This window comes from Oncorhynchus kisutch, linkage group LG10, assembly GCF_002021735.2.
Source record: "Oncorhynchus kisutch isolate 150728-3 linkage group LG10, Okis_V2, whole genome shotgun sequence".
NCBI classification, from domain to species: Eukaryota; Metazoa; Chordata; class Actinopteri; order Salmoniformes; family Salmonidae; genus Oncorhynchus; species Oncorhynchus kisutch.
This window is the reverse complement of record NC_034183.2, coordinates 4,008,323-4,034,999: the sequence shown is the minus strand read 5'-3', so window position 1 is coordinate 4,034,999 and position 26,677 is coordinate 4,008,323. Positions and strand designations below refer to the sequence as shown.

Genomic DNA, 26,677 nt, shown 5'->3' with positions numbered 1-26,677 from the left:
ATTGTTTTCAGTGCCTTGTAGATTCTAGACTGTGATATGGCCATTTCTTAGAGAGACTCCTTCCCCTCCAGGAGACTGTCAAACATGATGACAACACCACCCCAACAGGTGCTGCTGTCCATATCGGCAGACTGTGATATGGCCATTTCTTGGAGAGACTCCTTCCCCTCCAGAAGACTGTCAAACATGATGACATCCTCACCCCAACAGGTGCTGCTGGGCAGCTTCAATGTGGTGCTCTTATTCTTCTCACTTTGCTTGGTGAGGTAGATGGCTGCTATAAATTGATGACCCTTCACATACCTAACTATGTCTTAAAGTAATGATGGACTGTCATTTCTCTTTGCTTGTTTGGTGATGTGGACACCAAGAATGTTGAAGCTCTCAACCTGCTCCACCGCCGCCCCTTCGATAAGAACACGATGAGCCCCCCCCCTGCCAAACCCTCCCCTAACCCGGGCGAGGCTGGGCTAATTGTGCACCACCCTATGGGATCCCGGTCACAGCCAGTTGCGACACAGCCTGGGATCAACCCGGGTCTGTAGTGACACCTCAAGCACTGCTATGCAGTGGCTGTAGACCCCTGCGCCACTCGGAAGGTCCCTGGCATGTAAGGACAAGGTGACTTTTATCAATATATTCACCTGTATTTACCCCTCCCCCTTCCCAAAAATGAAACGCTAATTAGCTGCTATCACAAAGAACTACAAATGCCATGATGATCTGGACAAGACTGTCGAATGGAGGCAAGGGTAAGAATCTCTGGATTAACTATCTAATGTTAGCTAAATGTAGTAACGAATAAATTGGCTACATTTCTTTAAAATGGACAATTCTGTGAACTGTCTTGTGCAAGTTTAAATTGACACTACTTGTTAATAAAGGTGTCAGCTAGAGATGACGTGCAAGGAGCATGCTGGGATTTGTAGTTTTGCATGACGTCTACTTTGCTGCCAATTATCATTTTCGAATCTGAGAGTAAATAGAGATGAATGTATTGATAAACGTCACCTTGTCTTAAGAGAGATTTACATGGTTATCAAAACGTCACGCCAGGGTAAGCCTACATGAAACATAGCCCTTGTGAGAAGTGTTTCTAAAATCCCCTACGGGGAAAAAATGTATGGTAGAAAAAAACGATTGAAAACAGTCAAGAGATAAATGGTTTCATTGGTAGTAAGACACCACCACTGTGGGACTCTATTTTCTGTAGATTGTCATCTTCTGTATTAGATAAATGTGGCAAATCGTAGCGTGCTGCTAAAAAAAAAACAATTTTGGACTAGTTTTCAGTTATTTGTGGGCTGGTTTTGAGTGGTCATTGATATCTATACATGTGTTAGACCTGGAGGGGGCTGGCAACCCTGATCACGCATGCGCTAAAAGTTACAAGATGGCGGAGAGTGCGCAACTGAAGGTAAAGCGTATCCCGAAATAATAACAAAAAAAACTAAAATAAAATGACGTCTTTATGTATTAAACTAATCTCCGCGGGTTATATATAGTTGAAATCGAATTTATTTAGAATATTTACTTGATTTGTTGTCGGGAATGAATTTCATTTGTGTACGAAAACGGTACAGTGGAAGTCGTAAGCTAGTATTGTTATTGTTAGCTGATAGCTAACGTTATGTGGTTAATAGATCAGACTGGTAGTTATGTGGGTTAATCGATCAGACTGGTAGTTATGTTGGTTAATAGATCAGACTGGTAGTTATGTGGGTTAATCGATCAGACTGGTAGTTATGTGGTTAATAGATCAGACTGGTAGTTAATATATTACCAGAACCCTGTTATACTTACCAGAACCTTGTTATACTTGCCAGAACCCTTGTTATACTAACCAGAACCCTTGTTATTCTTACCAGAACCTTGTTATTCTTACCAGAACCTTGTTGTACTTGCCAGAACCTTGTTATACTTGCCAGAACCTTGTTATACTTACCAGAACCCTTGTTATACTTACCAGAACCCTTGTTATACTTACCAGAACCCTGTTATTCTTACCAGAACCTTGTTATTCTTACCAGAACCTTGTTATACTTGCCAGAACCTTGTTATACTTGCCAGAACCTTGTTATACTTGCCAGAACCTTGTTATACTTGCCAGAACCTTGTTATACTTGCCAGAACTGTGTTATACTTACCAGAACCCTTGTTATACTTACCAGAACCCCGTTATACTAACCAGAACCCCGTTATACTAACCAGAAACCTTGTTATACTTACCAGAACCCTGTTATACTTACCAGAACCCTGTTATACTTACCAGAACCCTTGTTATACTTACCAGAACCCTGTTATACTTACCAGAACCCTGTTATACTTACCAGAACCCCATTATACTTGCCAGAACCCTGTTATACTTGCCATAACCTTGTTATACTTACAGAACCCTGTTATCCTAACCAGAACCCTTGTTATACTTACCATAACCCTGTTATACTCACCAGAACCCTGTTATACTTACAAGAACCGTGTTATACTCACCAGAACCCTGTTATACTCACCAGAACCTTGTTATACTTACCAGAACCCTGTTATACTCACCAGAACCCTGTTATACTCACCAGAACCGTGTTATACTCACCAGAACCCTGTTATACTCACCAGAACCTTGTTATACTTACCAGAACCTTGTTATACTTACCAGAACCTTGTTATACTTACCAGAACCCTGTTATTCTTACCAGAACCCTGTTATTCTTACCAGAACCTTGTTATTCTTACCAGAACCTTGTTATACTTGCCAGAACCTTGTTATACTTGCCAGAACCTTGTTATACTTGCCAGAACCTTGTTATACTTGCCAGAACCCTTGCTATACTTACCAGAACCCCGCTATTCTTACCAGAACCTTGTTATACTTGCCAGAACCTTGTTATACTTGCCAGAACCTTGTTATACTTACCAGAACCCTGTTATACTTACCAGAACCCTTGTTATACTTACCAGAACCCTTGTTATACTTACCAGAACCTTGTTCTACTTACCAGAACCTTGTTCTACTTACCAGAACCCTGTTATACTTACCAGAACCCTGTTATACTTACTAGAACCTTGTTATACTTACCAGAACCTTGTTATACTTACCAGAACCCTGTTATACTTACCAGAACCCTGTTATACTTACCAGAACCTTGTTATACTTACCAGAACCCTGTTATTCTTACCAGAACCTTGTTATACTTGCCAGAACCTTGTTATACTTGCCAGAACCTTGTTATACTTGCCAGAACCTTGTTATACTTGCCAGAACCCTTGCTATACTTACCAGAACCCCGCTATTCTTACCAGAACCTTGTTATACTTACCAGAACCCTGTTATACTTACCAGAACCCTGTTATACTTACCAGAACCTTGTTATACTTACCAGAACCTTGTTATACTTACCAGAACCTTGTTATATTTACCAGAACCTTGTTATACTTACCAGAACCTTGTTATACTAACCAGAACTGCATGTTCTCTATCCGCCAGTGAACATTTTCCAGCCAAAGAGCCATTATTCGGAACCCAATGTTATCTAGTAAACGAGTAATGCTAATTTAACAGAAAAATACCAAAATCATATCAATTCGGAGTGTTTACACTGAGCTGCACTTGGATCGGAACGCAATCATGTCTTTACATAAAGACACCGTGGAGCCGGTGTGAGATGTGGGGTTGGGAAACGTACCTCAATTCAGGAATGGGATATACCACTGTACTCCAAATGTTACCTTAATCCACATGGCTTCGTTGAAAAGATGGAAATACTGCTCGTTTTTGGGGGGAAACTGCCCTTTTTCATCATCATGCTAGTTAGTGGTAGCCACAGTTATATTATGGAAAGTTGAACAACATAGGATCTGATTATCAGCTGATATCACAAAGTGCTGTACAGAAACCCAGCCTGAAAAAAACCCAAACAGCAAGCTATGCAGATGTAGAAGCACGGTGGCTAGGAAAAACTCCCTAGAAAGGCCAGAACCTAGGAAGAAACCTAGAGAGGAACCAGGCTATGAGGGGTGGCCAGTCCTCTTCTGGCTGTGCCGGGTGGAGATTATAACAGAACACGGCCAAGATGTTCAATGTTCGTAAATGACCAGCATGGTCAAATAATAATAATCACAGTAGTTGTCGAGGGTGCAGAAAGTCAGCACTTCAGGAGTAAATGTCAGTTGGCTTGATGTATCAGTGTGATAAATGAAATTGGAGTACAGTTACCTAAATTAGCTATCTACAGTCTGACTGGAAGAATTAGCCTGGGCCAGACCGCCCTGAAGATTTCTAGCTAACTAGCTACCTTCCAGTTGAAATTGTTAATTTTCTCTCTCCCACGTTTAGCAGTTGGCTAAGTGGCTAATAGCTGCTTAGCTAGCTAATTACGAGATTGACGTTAAAAATATGGTCATTACAAGTGTAGGGGTGTCAAAAAAAGATAGCTAGCTATCACGGTTAGCCATTAGCAAGCTAATTTTTTGCCAAAACATTTAGCAAACTATTATGCAGAATGTGCCCGTTTTGAAATTCTGTCTTTCTCTAAAGTCTAGGTTGAAGATGGCAAGCCCAACCTAGTTTTAATGTAAAGCTAAATATGAAACTGAACTAAATTGTTGTGAGCCAAAGGGTTATGACTTTATATTTAATGCAATTTTAAATGACCATTCTAGGATATGTTGTGTGGGCTGTAAAGAAGTGCTTGTTTCTCTGTTGTTGATTTAAGTATAATTATTACATGATGTTGGTTTTGGGGGTTGGCTTCTGATCCCCAGTACGTCCCTGTAATCCCACCTATCTGTAGTTCACCAGGGGCTTCTGCTTCCCTGTAATCCCACCTATCTGTAGTTCACCAGGGGCTTCTGCTTCCCTGTATTCCCTGTAATCCCACCTATCTGTAGTTCACCAGGGGCTTCTCATCCTGTTTCCCTGTAATCCCACCCATCTGTAGTTCATCGGGGTCTTTTGTTTCCCTGTAATCCCACCTATCTGTAGTTCACCAGGGGCTTCTCATCCTGTTTCCCTGTAATCCCACCCATCTGTAGTTCACCAGGGTCTTCTCATCCTGTTTCCCTGTAATCCCACCCATCTGTAGTTCACCAGGGTCTTTTGTTTCCCTGTAATCCCACCTACCTGTAGTTCATCAGAGGCTTCTGTTTCCCTGTAATCCCACCCATCTGTAGTTCACCAGGGTCTTCTCATCCTGTTTCCCTGTAATCCCACCCATCTGTAGTTCACCAGGGTCTTTTGTTTCCCTGTAATCCCACCTACCTGTAGTTCATCAGAGGCTTCTGTTTCCCTGTAATCCCACCCATCTGTAGTTCATCAGGGTCTTCTGTTTCCCTGTAATCCCACCCATCTGTAGTTCACCAGGGGCTTCTCATCCTGTTTCCCTGTAATCCCACCCATCTGTAGTTCATCAGGGTCTTCTCATCCTGTTTCCCTGTAATCCCACCCATCTGTAGTTCATCAGGGTCTTCTGTTTCCCTGTAATCCCACCCATCTGTAGTTCACCAGGGGCTTCTCATCCTGTTTCCCTGTAATCCCACCCATCTGTAGTTCACCAGGGGCTTCTCATCCTGTTTCCCTGTAATCCCACCCATCTGTAGTTCACCAGGGGCTTCTCATCCTGTTTCCCTGTAATCCCACCCATCGGTAGTTCATCGTATCACACATGTGCTCAGGGCCTCACTATCCATAAAGCCAGAGTCATTGAGGATAAGATCTGTTTAATTAACCCCTACTCTGATGCATTATGGGTCTGGGCCCTGATCTCTGGAGTCTGGCCTGAATCCTCCTGATTCACAAACTGTCTCTGCTACTCTAAAGTGTCTAGTTAAAAGAGTAGTTCACTATTTTACAACTTGATGTTCGATGGTTCCTCAATTTGAAATGTAGTCTATGGGGCCAAGAGAAACTGAACCACAGATTTTGTTTTCTATAAACAGACATTACACTTCAGGTAACTTTAGCCACTGCTAATGAAAGCTTAAATGGATGTGATGGGGGAATTTGTTGTTGTTGTCTAAATCACCAGAAATCCATATTTGTTTAGATCTTTACGTCAAGGTGATTTTGTCCATTTTTAAAACACGCCTCATCACATCTATGTTTTTAGCTAGCGGTGGCTAAAGTTAGCTCAAGGTTAATGGCTGTTTATGGGGGGCCAATCAATAGTTGCTACATCTATGTTTTTAGCTAGCGGTGGCTAAAGTTAGCTCAAGGTTAATGGCTGTTTATGGGGGGCCAATCAATAGTTGCTACATCTATGTTTTTAGCTAGCGGTGGCTAAAGTTAGCTCAAGGTTAATGGCTGTTTATGGGGGGCCAATCAATAGTTGCTACATCTATGTTTTTAGCTAGCGGTGGCTAAAGTTAGCTCAAGGTTAATGGCTGTTTATGGGGGGCCAATCAATAGTTGCTACATCTATGTTTTTAGCTAGCGGTGGCTAAAGTTAGCTCAAGGTTAATGGCTGTTTATGGGGGGCCAATCAATAGTTGCTACATCTATGTTTTTAGCTAGCGGTGGCTAAAGTTAGCTCAAGGTTAATGGCTGTTTATGGGGGGCCAATCAACAGTTGCTACATCTATGTTTTTAGCTAGCGGTGGCTAAAGTTAGCTTAAAGTTAATGGCTGGCCAATCAGCAGTTGCTATGTCTATTTTTGGATTTAGTAACTATGAACCCATTTGATTCCCAAACGGAATCTGTTATGGATTTATTTTATTTTTAGTTTCTATTTTCTGCAGAAAGCTTCTTCTTTTCTTTTGTGACTCTTTATTTTTTAAATTAATTAATTTAACGCAGAAAATCAGTTAAGAACAAATTCTTATTTTCAATGACGGCCTAGGAACAGTGGGGTTAACTGCCTTGTTCAGGGGGCAGAACGACTACACTGACTGTACCTTGTCAGCTTGGGGATTTGAACTTGCAACCTTTCGGCTGCTAGTCCATTGCTCTAACCACCAGGCTACGCTGCCGCCCCCCCGACTCCAGTGTAGTAACTTTATTTAATACAATTTGGGAACATGGTTTTATGTAAATAAATGCTTAATCCTGTGTATTAGATCACAATGAATCTACGGTTAATCCATACAAAGTGTTAGAGTTGGTCAGGGTGGGGCTGACTGATTTGCTTTTTAGCACCCAATGCAATTATACTTTGCAATCAACAACATTAAAAAAATTATAATCTGAGGCTCCTTCTACGCTGTCTAAGTAGCATCCTGTCCTGACTAGCTGTCTACCAGTCCTCTGACTAGCTGTCTACCAGTCCACTGACTAGCTGTCTACCAGTCCACTGACTAGCTGTCTACCAGTCCACTGATTAGCTGTCTACCAGTCCACTGACTAGCTGTCTACCAGTCCACTGACTAGCTGTCTACCAGTCCACTGATTAGCTGTCTACCAGTCCACTGAGGTAGTAGGGAGGAACCCATAGCATCCTGTCCTGACTAGCTGTCTACCAGTCCACTGACTAGCTGTCTACCAGTCCACTGACTAGCTGTCTACCAGTCCACTGACTAGCTGTCTACCAGTCCTCTGAGGTAGTAGGGAGGAACCCATAGCATCCTGTCCTGACTAGCTGTCTACCAGTCCACTGACTAGCTGTCTACCAGTCCACTGACTAGCTGTCTACCAGTCCTCTGAGGTAGTAGGGAGGAACCCATAGCATCCTGTCCTGACTGTTTACCACTGAGGTATGCAGAGCCATTGAAGAGGATCAACAGCCTGATCAACTCTATTTGAAGGAAATGTTTCGTGCTGCATGAGGCAAATGGTCACATCAAGTCCCGGCCAAGGATATTCAGAGACCACTCCTGCGTTGTCTTGGCTGTGTGCTTAGTGTCGTTGTCCTGTTGGAAAGGTGAACTTTCACCACAGTCTGAGGTCCTGAGTGCCCTGGAGCAGGTTTTCATCAAGCGTCTCTCTGTATTTTACTCCGTTCGTCTTTCCCTCGATTCTGACTAGTCTCCCAGTCCTTGCTACTGAAAAACATCCCTACAGCATGATGCTGCACCACCACCATGCTTCACCGTAGGGATGGTGCCAGGTTTCCTCCAGATGTGATGCTGCCACCACCATGCTTCACCGTAGGGATGGTGCCAGGTTTCCTCCAGACGTGATGCTGCCACCACCATGTTTCACCGTAGGGATGGTGCCAGGTTTCCACCAGACGTGATGCTGCCACCACCATGCTTCACCGTAGGGATGGTGCCACGTTTCCTCCAGGTGTGACTCTTGGCTTTCAGGCCAAAGAGTTCAATCTTGGTTTCATCAGACCAGAGAGTCTAGTTTCTCATGGTCTGAGAGTCCTTTAGGTGCCTTTTGGTAAACTCCAAGCGGGCTGTCATGTACCTTTTACTGAGGAGTGGCTTCCATCTGGCCACTCTACCATAAAGGCCTGATTGGTGGAGTGCTGCAGAGATGGCTGTCCTTCTGGAAGGTTCTCCCATCTCCACAGAGGAACTCTGGAGCTCTGTCAGAGTGACCATCGGGTTCTTGGTCACCTCTAGGGTTGCAAAGGGTCAAAAAAATGTCCTGAATTTTCATAGGAAGTTAAACCTGGGAATTGGGATAATTCAATCCAAAAAGTTAGCTTATAACAGTTAAACTTTTTGGTCAAACTATCCCCAATTCAATGGAATTGCAACCCTCACAGTGCATTCTTCCATAACATGTACAGCTGATTCTCAACATCTTGCACACTAATGAGATGCTATTGAGCCCACACTACTACACTGTCTGAGCCCAGGACTACAGGCTTTCTGGTAAGTTTTGATTACAGTACTGGGTGGGGGTGAATATATTATGACATACATTATTTTTTTTGTTAACTAGTAAATAGTAGCCTACAGCAAAGTGTGTTTAAATCATTTCTAACTTGTTAACAATTTCTGTTAGTTAGCAAAAAAACTAGGTGGGTTTTAGCTTGCTTGAGCCTGCTAGCTGAGGAGTATGAGACAGACGGGACAACAGGCACACCGGTCTCTACATTGCAGATGAGCTGAAGGCAGTCATCGATGACCTTGGACCACAGAAGGTATTTGCACTGGTAACAGACAATGATGGGAACATGAAGACTGCTTGGTCTAAAGTGGGAGGAGTCCTACCCTCACATCACACCCATTGGCTGTGCTGCTCATGCATTGAATCGGCTCCTCAAGGACATCATGGCACTGAAAACAATGGATACCCTCTACAAGAGAGCCAGGGAAATGGTTAGGTATGTGAAGGGTCATCAAGTTATAGCAGCAATCTACCTCACCAAGCAAAATGAGAAGAAAATGTTGAAGCTGCCTGGCAACACCAGTTGGGGTGGTGTTGTCATTATGTTTGACAGTCTCCTGGAGGGGAAGGAGCCTCTCTAAGAAATGGCCATATCACAGTCTGCCGATATGGACAGCCCCATCAAGAGGATCCTCCTGGGTGATGTATTTTGGGAGAGAGTGGTAAGCAGCCAGAAACTCCTGAAACCTATAGCAGTAGCCATTGCACGGATTGAGGGAGATAATGCCATCCTGTCTGATGTTCAGACTCTGCTTACAGATGTAAGAGAATAAATCCGTACTGCCCTGCCCACTTCACTGTTTCTCCAAGCAGAGGAAACTGCAGTTCTGAAATCCTTCAAAAAGCGAAGAATTCAGCCTGAAGCCCAAGTATGTTGGCAAGATAACGGATAAATAACATTTAAAAAAGAGCATCCTGTCTGGTACAGAGATCAACAAGGCCCATGGTGTCATCACTACCGTGTCTCGGTGAAGCGTCATCAAGTCCAGGGAGAAGACATGGAAGTCTGAGAGGAAGACAACCAAAGCTTTAGTTTCTAAACTTCTCCTTCTCCTGTAGCTAGCTAGCTAAACATTGAACCATCATCTCAACTCATAATGTTTCTACCCTGCATGAATCTGCAGGTAGCTAACCAACCGGGTTCAATGTTAGCTAGCTAACCTTAGGCTATAACTAGCAATGCAAATTGCTCTCAGATACAAATAATTTTCCTAGCCAACCGGCTAACTTTAGCTAGCAAGCTAACAGTACACTTTAACTTGAAATGAAAACGACTTTCTGACTAAAATTAGAAAGGTGTAATTTCTTGAAAAATGTAGCTAGCTAGACTCTCATCCTTGTATACTTGGATGGACGCTTCTCCCTCTGTCAGGTTGCCACGGTTGCCCTTATGTTTGAAGATGTAATCCGGAGGTTTTACACAACAGCCTTCTGTGTGTTCGCTTTTCGACTCTGTCTGCATATTTGCAATCAAACGCCAGAACCTTCTCCATCTCCTTAGCAATCATACTCTAGTCCCAGAAGGCGTTTCTGTCCCAGAAGGCATTTCAAATGGCTCTCCTGTGACACGCAACAGTTTTCCTGAAATGAGTCACATATCTATGAAGAATACGTGTATATAATAGTATATGTACAGAAATAGTTATATAGGATGAACCATGACTAGAAAACAGTATGTACATATGTAGTGGACAGTAGTAGTTAAATAGGACAGGCCTTGACTAGAAAACAGTATGTACATATGTAGTGGACAGTAGTAGTTAAATAGGACAGGCCTTGACTAGAATACAGTATGTACATATGTAGTGGACAGTAGTAGTTAAATAGGACAGGCCTTGACTAGAATACAGTATATACATATGTAGTGGACAGTAGTAGTTAAATAGGACAGGCCTTGACTAGAATACAGTATATACATATGTAGTGGACAGTAGTAGTTAAATAGGACAGGCCTTGACTAGAATACAGTATATACATATGTAGTGGACAGTAGTAGTTAAATAGGACAGGCCTTGACTAGAATACAGTATATACATATGTAGTGGACAGTAGTAGTTAAATAGGACAGGCCTTGACTAGAATACAGTACATACATATGAAGTGGGTGAAATATGATGTAAATTAATTTTAGTTGTTCTATTCGTGTATCCTATTATCCTCCATGTTTATAGTACTGTGAAGTAATTATGCTGATTTTTAATTACATTTTTTTTGTCTTTCCTCCTCCCAAAGCAAATGGTGATGAGCCTTCGTGTTTCAGAGCTACAAGTGTTACTAGGCTACGCAGGACGCAACAAACACGGCCGCAAACACCAACTGTTGACCAAAGCCCTGCACCTCCTTAAGGCCGGCTGCAGCCCCGCTGTCCAGATGAAGGTGAAGGAGCTGTACAGACGCCGCTTCCCCGCCAAGATGCTGTCTCCGGTGGATCTGGCCCTACCCAGTGTCCACTCCACCTCCAGCCTGCCCGGAGGCCTCACCTCGCTGGGGTTCGACAGCCACGGATCCCCCTCGCCTGGCTCTCTGCTGGTGCCCAAACAGGAGCTGGGCCTTCACCCCGTACACCCTGACGTGAAGCTCCAGAGGCTGCCCTTCTACGACATGTTGGATGAGCTCATCAAACCCACCAGCCTGGGTAAGTGGTGCTTGGACTTACACACACTGTGTGTACAAAACATTTAAGAACACTTTCCTCATTTTGATTTGCTCACCGTTTGTCCTCAGAACAGCCTCAATTAGTACGGGACATGGACTCTACAAGGTGTTGAAAGCGTTCCACAGGGATGCTGGCCCATGTTGACTCTACAAGGTGTTGAAAGCGTTCCACAGGGATGCTGGCCCATGTTGACTCTACAAGGTGTTCAAAGCGTTCCACAGGGATGCTGGCCCATGTTGACTCTACAAGGTGTTCAAAGCGTTCCACAGGGATGCTGGCCCATGTTGACTCTACAAGGTGTCTAAAGCGTTCCACAGGGATGCTGTCCCATGTTGACTCCAATGCTTCCCCACAGTTGTGTCAAGTTGGCTGGATGTTCTTTTGGGGTGATGGACCATTGTTGATACACAGCTTTAAAAAAAACAGTAGCGTTGCAGTTCTTGACACACTCAAACCGGTGCGCCTGGCACCTACTACCAAACCTCGTTCAAAGGCACTTAAATATTTAGTTTTTCCCATTCACCCGCTGAATGGTCACACATACACAAATCATGTCTCAAGGCTTATAAATCCTTCTCTAACCCGTCTCCTCCCCTTCATCTACACTGATTTTGAATTGGATTTAACAAGTGACATCAATAAGGGATCATAGCTTTCACCTGGATTCACCTGGTTTGTACAGACAGTGTATATTCATTTAATATTCATATCCAGATTCATATCATATTCATTTAATATTCATATCATATCCATATCATAATCATATTCATTTAATATTAATTTAATATCATATTCATATCATATTTATATCAATATCATATTCATACCTATATTCATATCATAGTCATAGCATATACCTATTCATATCATGTTCATATCCAAATCGTATTCATATCCATATCGTTATCATATTCATATTATTATCATATTATTATCATATTCATATCATATTCATATTATTATCATATTCATATCATATTCATATTATTATCATATCATATTCATATCCGTCCCATCTCTTGGTAACCCACAGCGTAACCGGCATTGTAACGGCTGTAACTGAAGTTTGTCTAGTTTTCATAATCATATACATTCATCAAACACGTTGTGTTTCATTAAAGCTATAAGGCTTTAACCTGTGAATTATTGTGATTTAACAGTTGTTTCTAAACATATAATTAGATGCATGTCTGTCTATCCTGTCTGTAATAGGTCCATAGAATAAAGGGTGTATGGTTCATATCATATTCATATAATTTCCATATCATATCATATTCATATCATATTAATTTAATATTAATTTAATATTCATATTCATATCATATTCATATAATTTCCATATCATATTCATATCATATTAATTTAATATTCATATCCATATCATATTCACATTAATTTAATATTCATATTCATTTAATATCCATATATCCATATCATAATCATATTCATACCATATTCATTGAATATTAGTATCATATTCATTTAATATCCATATCCATATCATAATCATATTCATTTGATATTCATTTCCTATCATATTCATTTCAGATCCCAATCATATTCATGTAATATTCATATCCACATCATAATCATATTAATTTAATATTAATCTAATATCATATTCATATCATATTAGTTTAATATATCAATATCATATTCATATCATATGCATATCATAGTCATAGCATATTCATCTCATATCCATATCGTATTCATATCATATCCATATCGTATCCATATCGTATTCGTATCATATTCATATTATCATATCCATATCATATATTCATATCATATCCGCATCATATATTCATATCATATTCATATTCATATCATATCATATTCATATCATATTCATATCATATTCATATTATTATCATATTCATATCATATTCATATTATTATCGTATTATTATCATATTATTATCATATTATTATCATATTCATATCCGTCTCATCTCTTGGTAACCCACAGCGTAACCAGCATTGTAACGGCTGTAACTGAAGTGTGTCTAGTTTTCAGTTGTGAACTTCTCCATTTTCGTACTGACTGTGTGTGTGTGTGTGGGGGGGGTTGGTATGATGAGATTGTTCTAGTTCTCTCTCTCTCTCTCACCCTCAGCCTCAGACAACAGTCAGCGGTTTCAGGAGACGTGTTATGCCTTTGCGTTGACGCCCCAGCAGGTCCAGCAGATCAGCAGCTCCATGTAAGACTGACCCCTATCTACACCACGAGAACACACCCCCAATCTACACCACTAGAACACACCCCTATCTAGACCACTAGAACACACCCCAATCTACACCACGAGAACACACCCCTATCTACACCACTAGAACACACCCCTATCTACACCACTAGAACACACCCCTATCTACACCACTAGAACACACCCCAATCTACACCACGAGAACACACCCCAATCTACACCACTAGGACACACCCCAATCTACACCACGAGAACACACCCCTATCTACACCACTAGAACACACCCCTATCTAGACCACTAGAACACACCCCAATCTACACCACTAGAACACACCCCTATCTAGACCGCTGAGGACACACCCCACCCCTATCTACACCACTAGGACACACCCCTATCTAGACCACTAGAACACACCCCTATCTACACCACTAGAACACACCCCAATCTACACCACGAGAACACACCCCTATCTACACCACTAGAACACACCCCTATCTAGACCACTAGAACACACCCCTATCTAGACCACTAGAACACACCCCTATCTAGACCACTAGAACACACCCCAATCTACACCACTAGAACACATCCCACCCCAATCTAGACCACTAGAACATACCCCAATCTACACCACTAGAACACACCCCACCCCTATCTACACCACTAGGACACACCCCAATCTACACCACTAGAACACACCCCACCCCTATCTAGACCGCTGAGGACACACCCCACCCCTATCTAGACCGCTGAGGACACACCCCACCCCTATCTAGACCGCTGAGGACACACCCCACCCCTATCTAGACCGCTGAGGACACACCCCACCCCTATCTAGACCGCTGAGGACACACCCCACCCCTATCTAGACCGCTGAGGACACACCCCACCCCAATCTACACCACTAGAACACACCCCACCCCTATCTAGACCGCCGAGATCACACCCCACCCCTATCTAGACCGCTGAGGACACACCCCACCCCTATCTAGACCGCTGAGGACACACCCCACCCCTATCTAGACCGCTGAGGACACACCCCACCCCTATCTACACCACTAGAACACACCCCACCCCTATCTAGACCGCTGAGGACACACCCCACCCCTATCTAGACCGCTGAGGACACACCCCACCCCTATCTAGACCGCTGAGGACACACCCCACCCCAATCTACACCACTAGAACACACCCCACCCCTATCTAGACCGCTGAGGACACACCCCACCCCTATCTACATCACTAGAACACACCCCACCCCTATCTAGACCGCTGAGGACACACCCCACCCCTATCTAGACCGCTGAGGACACACCCCATCCCTATCTAGACCGCTGAGGACACACCCCACCCCTATCTAGACCGCTGAGGACACACCCCACCCCTATCTAGACCGCTGAGGACACACCCCACCCCTATCTAGACCGCTGAGAACACACCCCACCCCTATCTAGACCGCTGAGGACACACCCCTATCTACACCACTAGAACACACCCCACCCCTATCTAGACCGCTGAGGACACACCCCACCCCTATCTAGACCGCTGAGGACACACCTCACCCCTATCTAGACCGCTGAGGACACACCCCACCCCTATCTAGACCGCTGAGGACACACCCCACCCCTATCTAGACCGCTGAGAACACACCCCACCCCCATCTACACCACTAGAACACACCCCACCCCTATCTACACCACTAGAACACACCCCACTCCTATCTAGACCGCTGAGGACACACCCCACCCCTATCTAGACCGCTGAGGACACACCTCACCCCTATCTAGACCGCTGAGGACACACCCCACCCCTATCTAGACCGCTGAGGACACACCCCACCCCTATCTAGACCGCCGAGATCACACCCCACCCCTATCTAGACCGCTGAGGACACACCCCACCCCTATCTAGACCGCTGAGGACACACCCCACCCCTATCTAGACCGCTGAGGACACACCCCACCCCTATCTACACCACTAGAACACACCCCACCCCTATCTAGACCACTAGAACACACCCCTATCTAGACCACTAGAACACACCCCAATCTACACCACTAGAACACATCCCACCCCTATCTAGACCACTAGAACACACCCCAATCTACACCACTAGAACACACCCCACCCCTATCTACACCACTAGGACACACCCCAATCTACACCACTAGAACACACCCCACCCCTATCTAGACCGCTGAGGACACACCCCACCCCTATCTAGACCGCTGAGGACACACCCCACCCCTATCTAGACCGCTGAGGACACACCCCACCCCTATCTAGACCGCTGAGGACACACCCCACCCCAATCTACACCACTAGAACACACCCCACCCCTATCTAGACCGCCGAGATCACACCCCACCCCTATCTAGACCGCCGAGGACACACCCCACCCCTATCTAGACCGCTGAGGACACACCCCACCCCTATCTAGACCGCTGAGGACACACCCCACCCCTATCTACACCACTAGAACACACCCCACCCCTATCTAGACCGCTGAGGACACACCCCACCCCTATCTAGACCGCTGAGGACACACCCCCACCCCTATCTAGACCGCTGAGGACACACCCCACCCCAATCTACACCACTAGAACACACCCCACCCCTATCTAGACCGCTGAGGACACACCCCACCCCTATCTACATCACTAGAACACACCCCACCCCTATCTAGACCGCTGAGGACACACCCCACCCCTATCTAGACCGCTGAGGACACACCCCACCCCTATCTAGACCGCTGAGGACACACCCCACCCCTATCTAGACCGCTGAGAACACACCCCACCCCTATCTAGACCGCTGAGGACACACCCCACCCCTATCTAGACCGCTGAGAACACACCCCACCCCTATCTAGACCGCTGAGGACACACCCCACCCCTATCTAGACCGCCGAGATCACACCCCACCCCTATCTAGACCGCTGAGAACACACCCCACCCCTATCTAGACCGCTGAGGACACACCCCTATCTACACCACTAGAACACACCCCACCCCTATCTAGACCGCTGAGGACACACCCCACCCCTATCTAGACCGCTGAGGACACACCCCACCCCTATCTAGACCGCTGAGGACACACCCCACCCCTATCTAGACCGCTGAGGACACACCCCACCCCTATCTAGACCGCTGAGAACACACCCCACCCCTATCTACACCACTAGAACACACCCCACCCCTATCTACACCACTAGAACACACCCCACTCCTATCTAGACCGCTGAGGACACACCCCACCCCTATCTAGACCGCTGAGGACACACCTCACCCCTATCTAGACCGCTGAGGACACACCCCACCCCTATCTAGACCGCTGAGGACACACCCCACCCCTATCTAGACCGCCGAGATCACACCCCACCCCTATCTAGACCGCTGAGGACACACCCCACCCCTATCTAGACCGCTGAGGACACACCCCACCCCTATCTAGACCGCTGAGGACACACCCCACCCCTATCTACACCACTAGAACACACCCCACCCCTATCTAGACCGCTGAGGACACACCCCACCCCTATCTAGACCGCTGAGGACACACCCCACCCCTATCTAGACCGCTGAGGACACACCCCACCCCTATCTAGACCGCTGAGGACACACCCCACCCCTATCTAGACCGCTGAGAACACACCCCTATCTACACCACTAGAACATCTGTGTCGTCAGTCTCTCTTCTGCTGGCAGAAACAGGATGTGACTGGTTTCAATTTATACACGCACTGGGTGTCATTTTCGATCGATATGTACAAAAAAAATGCAGTTTTAATAAACTACAAATCGATGCGTGCAGTACACGTGATCCTATTGCTAGTAACAGTATTTGGAACTCGCATTGGATAATGGGGATAACAATGCCTTCCCATTGGATAATGGGATAACAATGCCTTCCCATTGGATAACGGGATAACAATGCCTTCCCATTGGATAATGGGATAACAATGCCTTCCCATTGGATAACGGGATAACAATGCCTTCCCATTGGATAACGGGATAACAATGCCTTCCCATTGGATAACAATGCCTTCCCATTGGATAACGGGATAACAATGCCTTCCCATTGGATAACAATGCCTTCCCATTGGATAACAATGCCTTCCCATTGGATAACAATGCCTTCCCATTGGATAACAATGCCTTCCCATTGGATAACAATGCCTTCCCATTGGATAACAATGCCTTCCCATTGGATAACAATGCCTTCCCATTGGATAACAATGCCTTCCCATTGGATAACAATGCCTTCCCATTGGATAACAATGCCTTCCCATTGGATAACAATGCCTTCCCATTGGATAACAATGCCTTCCCATTGGATAACAATGCCTTCCCATTGGATAACAATGCCTTCCCATTGGATAACAATGCCTTCCCATTGGATAATGGGATAACAATGCCTTCCCATTGGATAATGGGATAACAATGCCTTCCCATTGGATAATGGGATAACAATGCCTTCCCATTGGATAATGGGATAACAATGCCTTCCCATTGATAATGGGATAACAATGCCTTCCCATTGGATATGGGATAACAATGCCTTCCCATTGGATAACAATGCCTTCCCATTGGATAACAATGCCTTCCCATTGGATAACAATGCCTTCCCATTGGATAACAATGCCTTCCCATTGGATAACAATGCCTTCCCATTGGATAACAATGCCTCCCATTGGATAACAATGCCTCCCATTGGATAATGGGATAACAATGCCTTCCCATTGGATAACAATGCCTTCCCATTGGATAACAATGCCTTCCCATTGGATAATGGGATAACAATGCCTTTCCCATTGGATAACAATGCCTTCCCATTGGATAATGGGATAACAATGCCTTCCCATTGGATAATGGGATAACAATGCCTTCCCATTGGATAATGGGATAACAATGCCTTCCCATTGGATAACAATGCCTTCCCATTGGATAACAATGCCTTCCCATTGGATAACAATGCCTTCCCATTGGATAATGGGATAACAATGCCTTCCCATTGGATAACAATGCCTTCCCATTGGATAATGGGATAACAATGCCTTCCCATTGGATAATGGGATAACAATGCCTTCCCATTGGATAATGGGATAACAATGCCTTCCCATTGGATAACAATGCCTTCCCATTGGATAACAATGCCTTCCCATTGGATAACAATGCCTTCCCATTGGATAACAATGCCTTCCCATTGGATAATGGGATAACAATGCCTTCCCATTGGATAATGGGATAACAATGCCTTCCCATTGGATAATGGGATAACAATGCCTTCCCATTGGATAACAATGCCTTCCCATTGGATAACAATGCCTTCCCATTGGATAATGGGATAACAATGCCTTCCCATTGGATAACAATGCCTTCCCATTGGATAACAATGCCTTCCCATTGGATAATGGGATAACAATGCCTTCCCATTGGATAACGGGATAACAATGCCTTCCCATTGGATAACAATGCCTTCCCATTGGATAACGGGATAACAATGCCTTCCCATTGGATAATGGGATAACAATGCCTTCCCATTGGATAACGGGATAACAATGCCTTCCCATTGGATAACAATGCCTTCCCATTGGATAACGGGATAACAATGCCTTCCCATTGGATAATGGGATAACAATGCCTTCCCATTGGATAACGGGATAACAATGCCTTCCCATTGGATAATGGATAACAATGCCTTCCCATTGGATAACAATGCCTTCCCATTGGGTAACGGGATAACAATGCCTTCCCATTGGGTAACGGGATAACAATGCCTTCCCATTGGATAACGGGATAACAATGCCTTCCCATTGGATAACGGGATAACAATGCCTTCCCATTGGATAACGGGATAACAATGCCTCCCATTGGATAACGGGATAACAATGCCTTCCATTGGATAACGGGATAACAATGCCTTCCCATTGGATAACGGGATAACAATGCCTTCCCATTGGATAACGGGATAACAATGCCTTCCCATTGGATAACGGGATAACAATGCCTTCCCATTGGATAACGGGATAACAATGCCTTCCCATTGGATAACGGGATAACAATGCCTTCCCATTGGATAACGGGATAACAATGCCTTCCCATTGGATAACGGGATAACAATGCCTTCCCATTGGATAACGGGATAACAATGCCTTCCCATTGGATAACAATGCCTTCCCATTGGATAACGGGATAACAATGCCTTCCCATTGGATAACGGGATAACAATGCCTTCCCATTGGATAACGGGATAACAATGCCTTCCCATTGGATAACAATGCCTTCCCATTGGATAATGGGATAACAATGCCTTCCCATTGGATAACAATGCCTTCCCATTGGATAATGGGATAACAATGCCTTCCCATTGGATAATGGGATAACAATGCCTTCCCCATTGGATAACGGGATAACAATGCCTTCCCATTGGATAATGGGATAACAATGCCTTCCCATTGGATAACGGGATAACAATGCCTTCCCATTGGATAACAATGCCTTCCCATTGGATAACAATGCCTTCCCATTGGATAACAATGCCTTCCCATTGGATAACAATGCCTTCCCATTGGATAACGGGATAACAATGCCTTCCCATTGGATAATGGGATAACAATGCCTTCCCATTGGATAATGGGATAACAATGCCTTCCCATTGGATAACAATGCCTTCCCATTGGATAATGGGATAACAATGCCTTCCCATTGGATAATGGGATAACAATGCCTTCCCATTGGATAATGGGATAACAATGCCTTCCCATTGGATAACGGGATAACAATGCCTTCCCATTGGATAATGGGATAACAATGCCTTCCCATTGGATAATGGGATAACAATGCCTTCCCATTGGATAACGGGATAACAATGCCTTCCCATTGGATAACGGGATAACAATGCCTTCCCATTGGATAATGGGATAACAATGCCTTCCCATTGGATAACAATGCCTTCCCATTGGATAATGGGATAACAATGCCTTCCCATTGGATAATGGGATAACAATGCCTTCCCATTGGATAATGGGATAACAATGCCTTCCCATTGGATAACGGGATAACAATGCCTTCCCATTGGATAATGGGATAACAATGCCTTCCCATTGGATAATGGGATAACAATGCCTTCCCATTGGATAATGGGATAACAATGCCTTCCCATTGGATAACGGGATAACAATGCCTTCCCATTGGATAACGGGATAACAATGCCTTCCCATTGGATAATGGGATAACAATGCCTTCCCATTGGATAATGGGATAACAATGCCTTCCCATTGGATAATGGGATAACAATGCCTTCCCATTGGATAACAATGCCTTCCCATTGGATAACAATGCCTTCCCAGCTAGGTTTAATTCTATGGTTATTTTTTGCTCGCTGCCATTTGCTCTCCAAAACACTGTCAACCTGCCTTCTCACCTAAACCGTCTCTCTTGTCTCTACAGGGACATCTCTGGGACCAAGTGTGACTTTGCGGTGCAGGTTCAGTTAAGGTAAAAGGCTCTCCTGTCTTCTTACAGAGCAAGTATTCACACCCCTTGACTTTTTCCACATTTTATTGGTTTACAGACTGATTTAATCATGATGCTCTCATGATGCACTATCACAGTGCAGGTGCATTTATACGGAGACTTGATTACACACAGGTGGATTGTATTTATCATCATTAGTCATTTAGGTCAACATTGGATCATTCAGAGATCCTCACTGAACCTCTGGAGAGAGTTTGCTGCACTGAAAGTAAAGGGGCTGAATAATTTTGCACGCCCAATTTTTCAGTTTTTGATTTGTTAAAAAAGTTTGAAATATCCAATAAATGTCGTTCCACTTCATGATTGTGTCCCACTTGTTGTTGATTCTTCACAAAAAAATACAGTTTTATATCTTTATGTTTGAAGTCTGAAATGTGGCAAAAGGTCGCAAAGTTCAAGGGGGCCAAAATACTTTCGCAAGGCACTGTATATATCATCTCCCAAAGACAGAAAATATTTTGTTATGGTCTTTTTGGGGATCACTCTCTCTTTAAAAAAGAAGAAAGAAATATGACTGTTGTTTATTGATGTGTCTGTGATTTTTGAATTGGTTATTAATCTCTGTGGTATTCCTATCGATTTTATAAATCTCTGTGGTATTCCTATCGATTTTATTAATCTCTGTTATTTGTTATTGATCCGTGGTCTTTCTCCCAGGTTTTGTTTGTCAGAGACGAGCTGTGCCCAGGAAGACCATTTCCCGTCCAACCTGTGTGTGAAAGTCAACAGCAAGCCCTGCAACCTCCCGGTGAGTCTGTCTGACAGCCGACTAACCTTTTCTACGGTGGCCAATCAAAAACCCATGTTTTGACCAATGGGTAAAAATGAATATGTTAATTATGTACATAATTCTCGAAGAAAAGCTGTGGGCCAAACCTCATGTCTCTATCATTATCCGTTCTAAGCATTTTACCCCTTTAGGATGGCCAAGATTACTGAGTAAATGGATCCATGACAACACAAATGGATCCCTGCAGAGACAACAAATCAAATCAAATTTATTTATATAGCCCTTCGTACATCAGCTGATATCTCAAAGTGCTGTACACTACATAAAGAGAGACCTAAGACAACAACACAACATGACGACAGCAACACAACTTGACAACAACATGGTAGCAACACAACATGACAACAACATGGTAGCAACACAACATGACGACAGCAACACATGACAACAGCATGGCAGCAACACAACATGACAACAACATGGTAGCAACACAACATGACGACAGCATGGCAGCAACACAACATGACGACAGCAACACATGACAACAGCATGGCAGCAACACAACATGACGCCAGCAACACATGACAACAGCATGGCAGCAACACAACATGACAACAGCATGGCAGCAACACAACATGACGACAGCAACACATGACAACAGCATGGTAGCAACACAACATGACGACAGCAACACATGACAACAGCATGGCAGCAACACAACATGACGCCAGCAACACATGACAACAGCATGGCAGCAACACAACATGACAACAGCATGGCAGCAACACAACATGACGACAGCAACACATGACAACAGCATGGCAGCAACACAACATGACGACAGCAACACATGACAACAGCATGGCAGCAACACAACATGACGACAGCAACAGATGACTACAACATGGTAGCAACACAACATGACAACAACATGGTAGCAACAAAACATGACGACAGCATGGTAGCAACACAACATGGTAGCAACACAACATGACAACAACGTGGTAGCAACACAACATGACAACAACATGGTAGCAACACAACATGACAACAACATGGTAGCAACACAATATGGTAGCAACACAACATGACAACAACGTGGTAGAAACACAACACTACATAAAGAGAGCCCTAATACAACAACACAGCATGGTAGCAACACAACATGACAACAACATGGTAGCAACACAACATGACAACAACATGGTAGCAACACAACATGGTAGCAAAACAACATGACAACAACGTGGTAGCAACAGGACATAACAAAAAACATGGTAGCCACACAACATGGTAGCAGCACAACATGACAACATGGTAGCAACACAACATGGTAGCAGCACAACATGACAACAACACGGTAGCAGCACAACATGGTAGAAACACAACATGGTAGCAACACAACATGACAACAATATGGTAGCTACACAACATGACAACAACATGGTAGCAACACAACATGGTAGCAACACAACATGACAACAATATGGTAGCTACACAACATGACAACAACATGGTAGCCACACAACATGGTAGCAACACAACATGACAACAACATGGTAGTAACACAACATGGTAGCAACACAACAACAACATGATAGCAACACAACATGGTAGCATCACAACACAACAACATGGTATCAACACAACATGACAACAACATGGTAGCAACACAACATGGTAGCAACACAACATGACAACAACACAACATGACAACAACATGGTAGCAACACAACATGGGAGCAGAACAACATGACAACAACATGGTAGCAACACAACATGGTAGCAACACAACATGACAACAACATGGTAGCAACACAATATGACAACAACATGGTAGCAACACAACATGACAACAACATGGTAGCAACACAACATGACAACAACATGGTAGCAACATAACAACAACATGGTAGCAACACAACATGGTAGCAACACACCATGACAACAACGTGGTAGCAACAGGACATAACAACAACATGGTAGCAACACAACATGGTAGCAACACAACATGGTAGCAACACAACATGATAACAACATGGTAGCAACACAACATAACAACAACATGGTAGCATCTCAACATGACAACATGGTAGCAACACAACATGGTAGCAACACAACATGACAACAACGTGGTAGCAAAAGGACATAACAACAACATGGTAGCAACACAACATGACAACAACATGGTAGTAACACAACATGGTAGCAACACAACATGGTAGCAGAACAAAACATGGTACAAACATTACAGAGCACAGAGGACAAGAAGGTAGAGACAACAATACATCACACTGAGGCACAATACATACAATATGTTAGAGAAACACCTCATTGAACGATTCAGAACATGAATTATCATATTTGTCTTGGTAAAATGTATTTTATAGCATAAATACGTGACATTTCATAACCAATACCTTACTCATTAAACCATTTGTTTCTCAGTCCTAGTGCTGGGATCCAACATGGTGTATCTTTGCTCTAGTTCTGAAACATTATCCTGGTCCTACATGGTGGTCTAGTACTAAAACATTATCCTGGTCCTACATGGTCTTTGCTCTAGTACTAAAACATTATCCTGGTCCTACATGGTGATCTAGTACTAAAACATTATCCTGGTCCTACATGGTCTTTGCTCTAGTACGAAAACATTATCCTGGTCCTACATGGTCTTTGCTCTAGTATGAAAACATTATCCTGGTCCTACATGGTGGTCTAGTACTAAAACATTATCCTGGTCCTACATGGTGGTCTAGTACTAAAACATTATCCTGGTCCTACATGGTGGTCTAGTACTAAAACATTATCCTGGTCCTACATGGTGCTCTAGTACTAAAACATTATCCTGGTCCTACATGGTGCTCTAGTACTAAAACATTATCCTGGTCCTACATGGTGTATCTTTGCTCTAGTGCTAAAACATTATCCTGGTCCTACATGGTGCTCTAGTGCTAAAACATTATGCTGGTCCTACATGGTGTATCTTTGCTCTAGTGCTAAAACATTATCCTGGTCCTACATGGTGGTCTAGTACTAAAACATTATCCTGGTCCTACATGATGGTCTAGTACTAAAACATTATCCTGGTCCTACATGGTGGTCTAGTACTAAAACATTATCCTGGTCCTACATGGTGGTCTGGTACTAAAACATTATCCTGGTCCTACATGGTGGTCTAGTACTAAAACATTATCCTGGTCCTACATGGTGGTCTAGTACTAAAACATTATCCTGGTCCTACATGGTGGTCTAGTACTAAAACATTATCCTGGTCCTACATGGTGGTCTAGTACTAAAACATTATCCTGGTCCTACATGGTGGTCTAGTACTAAAACATTATCCTGGTCCTACATGGTGGTCTAGTACTAAAACATTATCCTGGTCCTACATGGTGTATCGTTGCTCTAGTACTAAAACATTATCCTGGTCCTACATGGTGGTCTAGTACTAAAACATTATCCTGGTCCTACATGATGGTCTAGTACTAAAACATTATCCTGGTCCTACATGGTGGTCTAGTACTAAAACATTATCCTGGTCCTACATGGTGGTCTAGTACTAAAACATTATCCTGGTCCTACATGGTGGTCTAGTACTAAAACATTATCCTGGTCCTACATGGTGGTCTAGTACTAAAACATTATCCTGGTCCTACATGGTGGTCTAGTACTAAAACATTATCCTGGTCCGACATGGTGGTCTAGTACTAAAACATTATCCTGGTCCTACATGGTGGTCTAGTACTAAAACATTATCCTGGTCCTACATGGTTTGTCTTTGCTCTAGTACTAAAACATTATCCTGGTCCTACATGGTGCTCTAGTGCTAAAACATTATCCTGGTCCTACATGGTTTGTCTTTGCCCTCATACTAAAACACAGTATTGCACTCATCAGCTCCCTCATCAAGCCTTTTATTGAATCAAATGTGTTAGTTTGCACTCCTTTCGTTCCCCGGGACCAGGATTGGGAAACACTGCATTAAGCAATGCTCAAGTAATGACACTTTTATCCAAAGTGCTTGACAGTAATACCTTTTATTTTAGTACACCCAGCAAAAAATATAGACTCAACATGACAAGTGTTGGTCCCAAGTTTCATGAGCTGAAATAAAAGATCCCAGAAATGTTCCATACGCACAAAAAAAATCTTATTTCTTTCAAATTGTTTACATCCCTGTTAGTGAACATTTCTCCCTTTGCCAATATAATCCATCCACCTGACAGGTGTGGCATATCAAGAAGCTGATTAATACTCCATCATCATTACACAGGTGCACCTTGTGCTGGGGACATTCTAAAATGTGCAGTTTTGTCACACAACACATTTGTCATGTTGACTGCAGGAATGTCCACCAGAGCAGTCGCCAGAGAATTTAATGTTTAATTTCTCTACCATGAGCCGCCTCCATCATTTTAGAGAATTTGGCAGTACGTTTAACTGGGCCTCACAACCGCAGACCACGTGTAACCACGCCAACCCAGGATCTCCACATCGTCTTAAGACCAGTCACTCATACAGCTGATGAAACTGGGTTTGCACAACCAAAATAATTTCTGCAGAAACTGCTCATCTGTGGGCCCGTCGTCTTGACCTGATTGCAGTTCGACGTCGTAACCGATTTCCGTGGGCAAATGCTCACCTTCGATGGCCACTGGCACGCTGGAGAAGTGTGCTCTTCACGGATGAAACCCGGTTTCATGTGTACCGGGCAGATGGCAGACAGTGTGTATGGCGTTGTGTGGTCGAGCAGTTTGCTGATGTCAACGTT

At 43.8% G+C, this 26,677-nt stretch overlaps 1 protein-coding gene across 2 annotated transcripts in view; it reads left to right on the top strand.

Moving 5' to 3' along the window:
- The first annotated feature begins 955 nt into the window (after positions 1-955).
- The window catches only part of LOC109882414 (E3 SUMO-protein ligase PIAS1), a 39,338-nt gene continuing 13,616 nt past the window's right edge, over positions 956-26,677 (top strand). The window contains exons 1-5 of one of the 2 annotated variants that reach the window (XM_031832909.1): positions 956-1,057; positions 11,004-11,406; positions 13,547-13,631; positions 21,087-21,134; positions 21,831-21,921. In XM_031832909.1, coding sequence (XP_031688769.1) covers positions 11,007-11,406; positions 13,547-13,631; positions 21,087-21,134; positions 21,831-21,921 — 624 coding nt within the window. In that variant the 5' untranslated portion in view covers positions 956-1,057; positions 11,004-11,006. Of the gene's footprint in view, positions 1,058-1,337; positions 1,418-11,003; positions 11,407-13,546; positions 13,632-21,086; positions 21,135-21,830; positions 21,922-26,677 lie in introns of those variants that run through there. The other variant, XM_031832908.1, reaches the window with a different exon arrangement.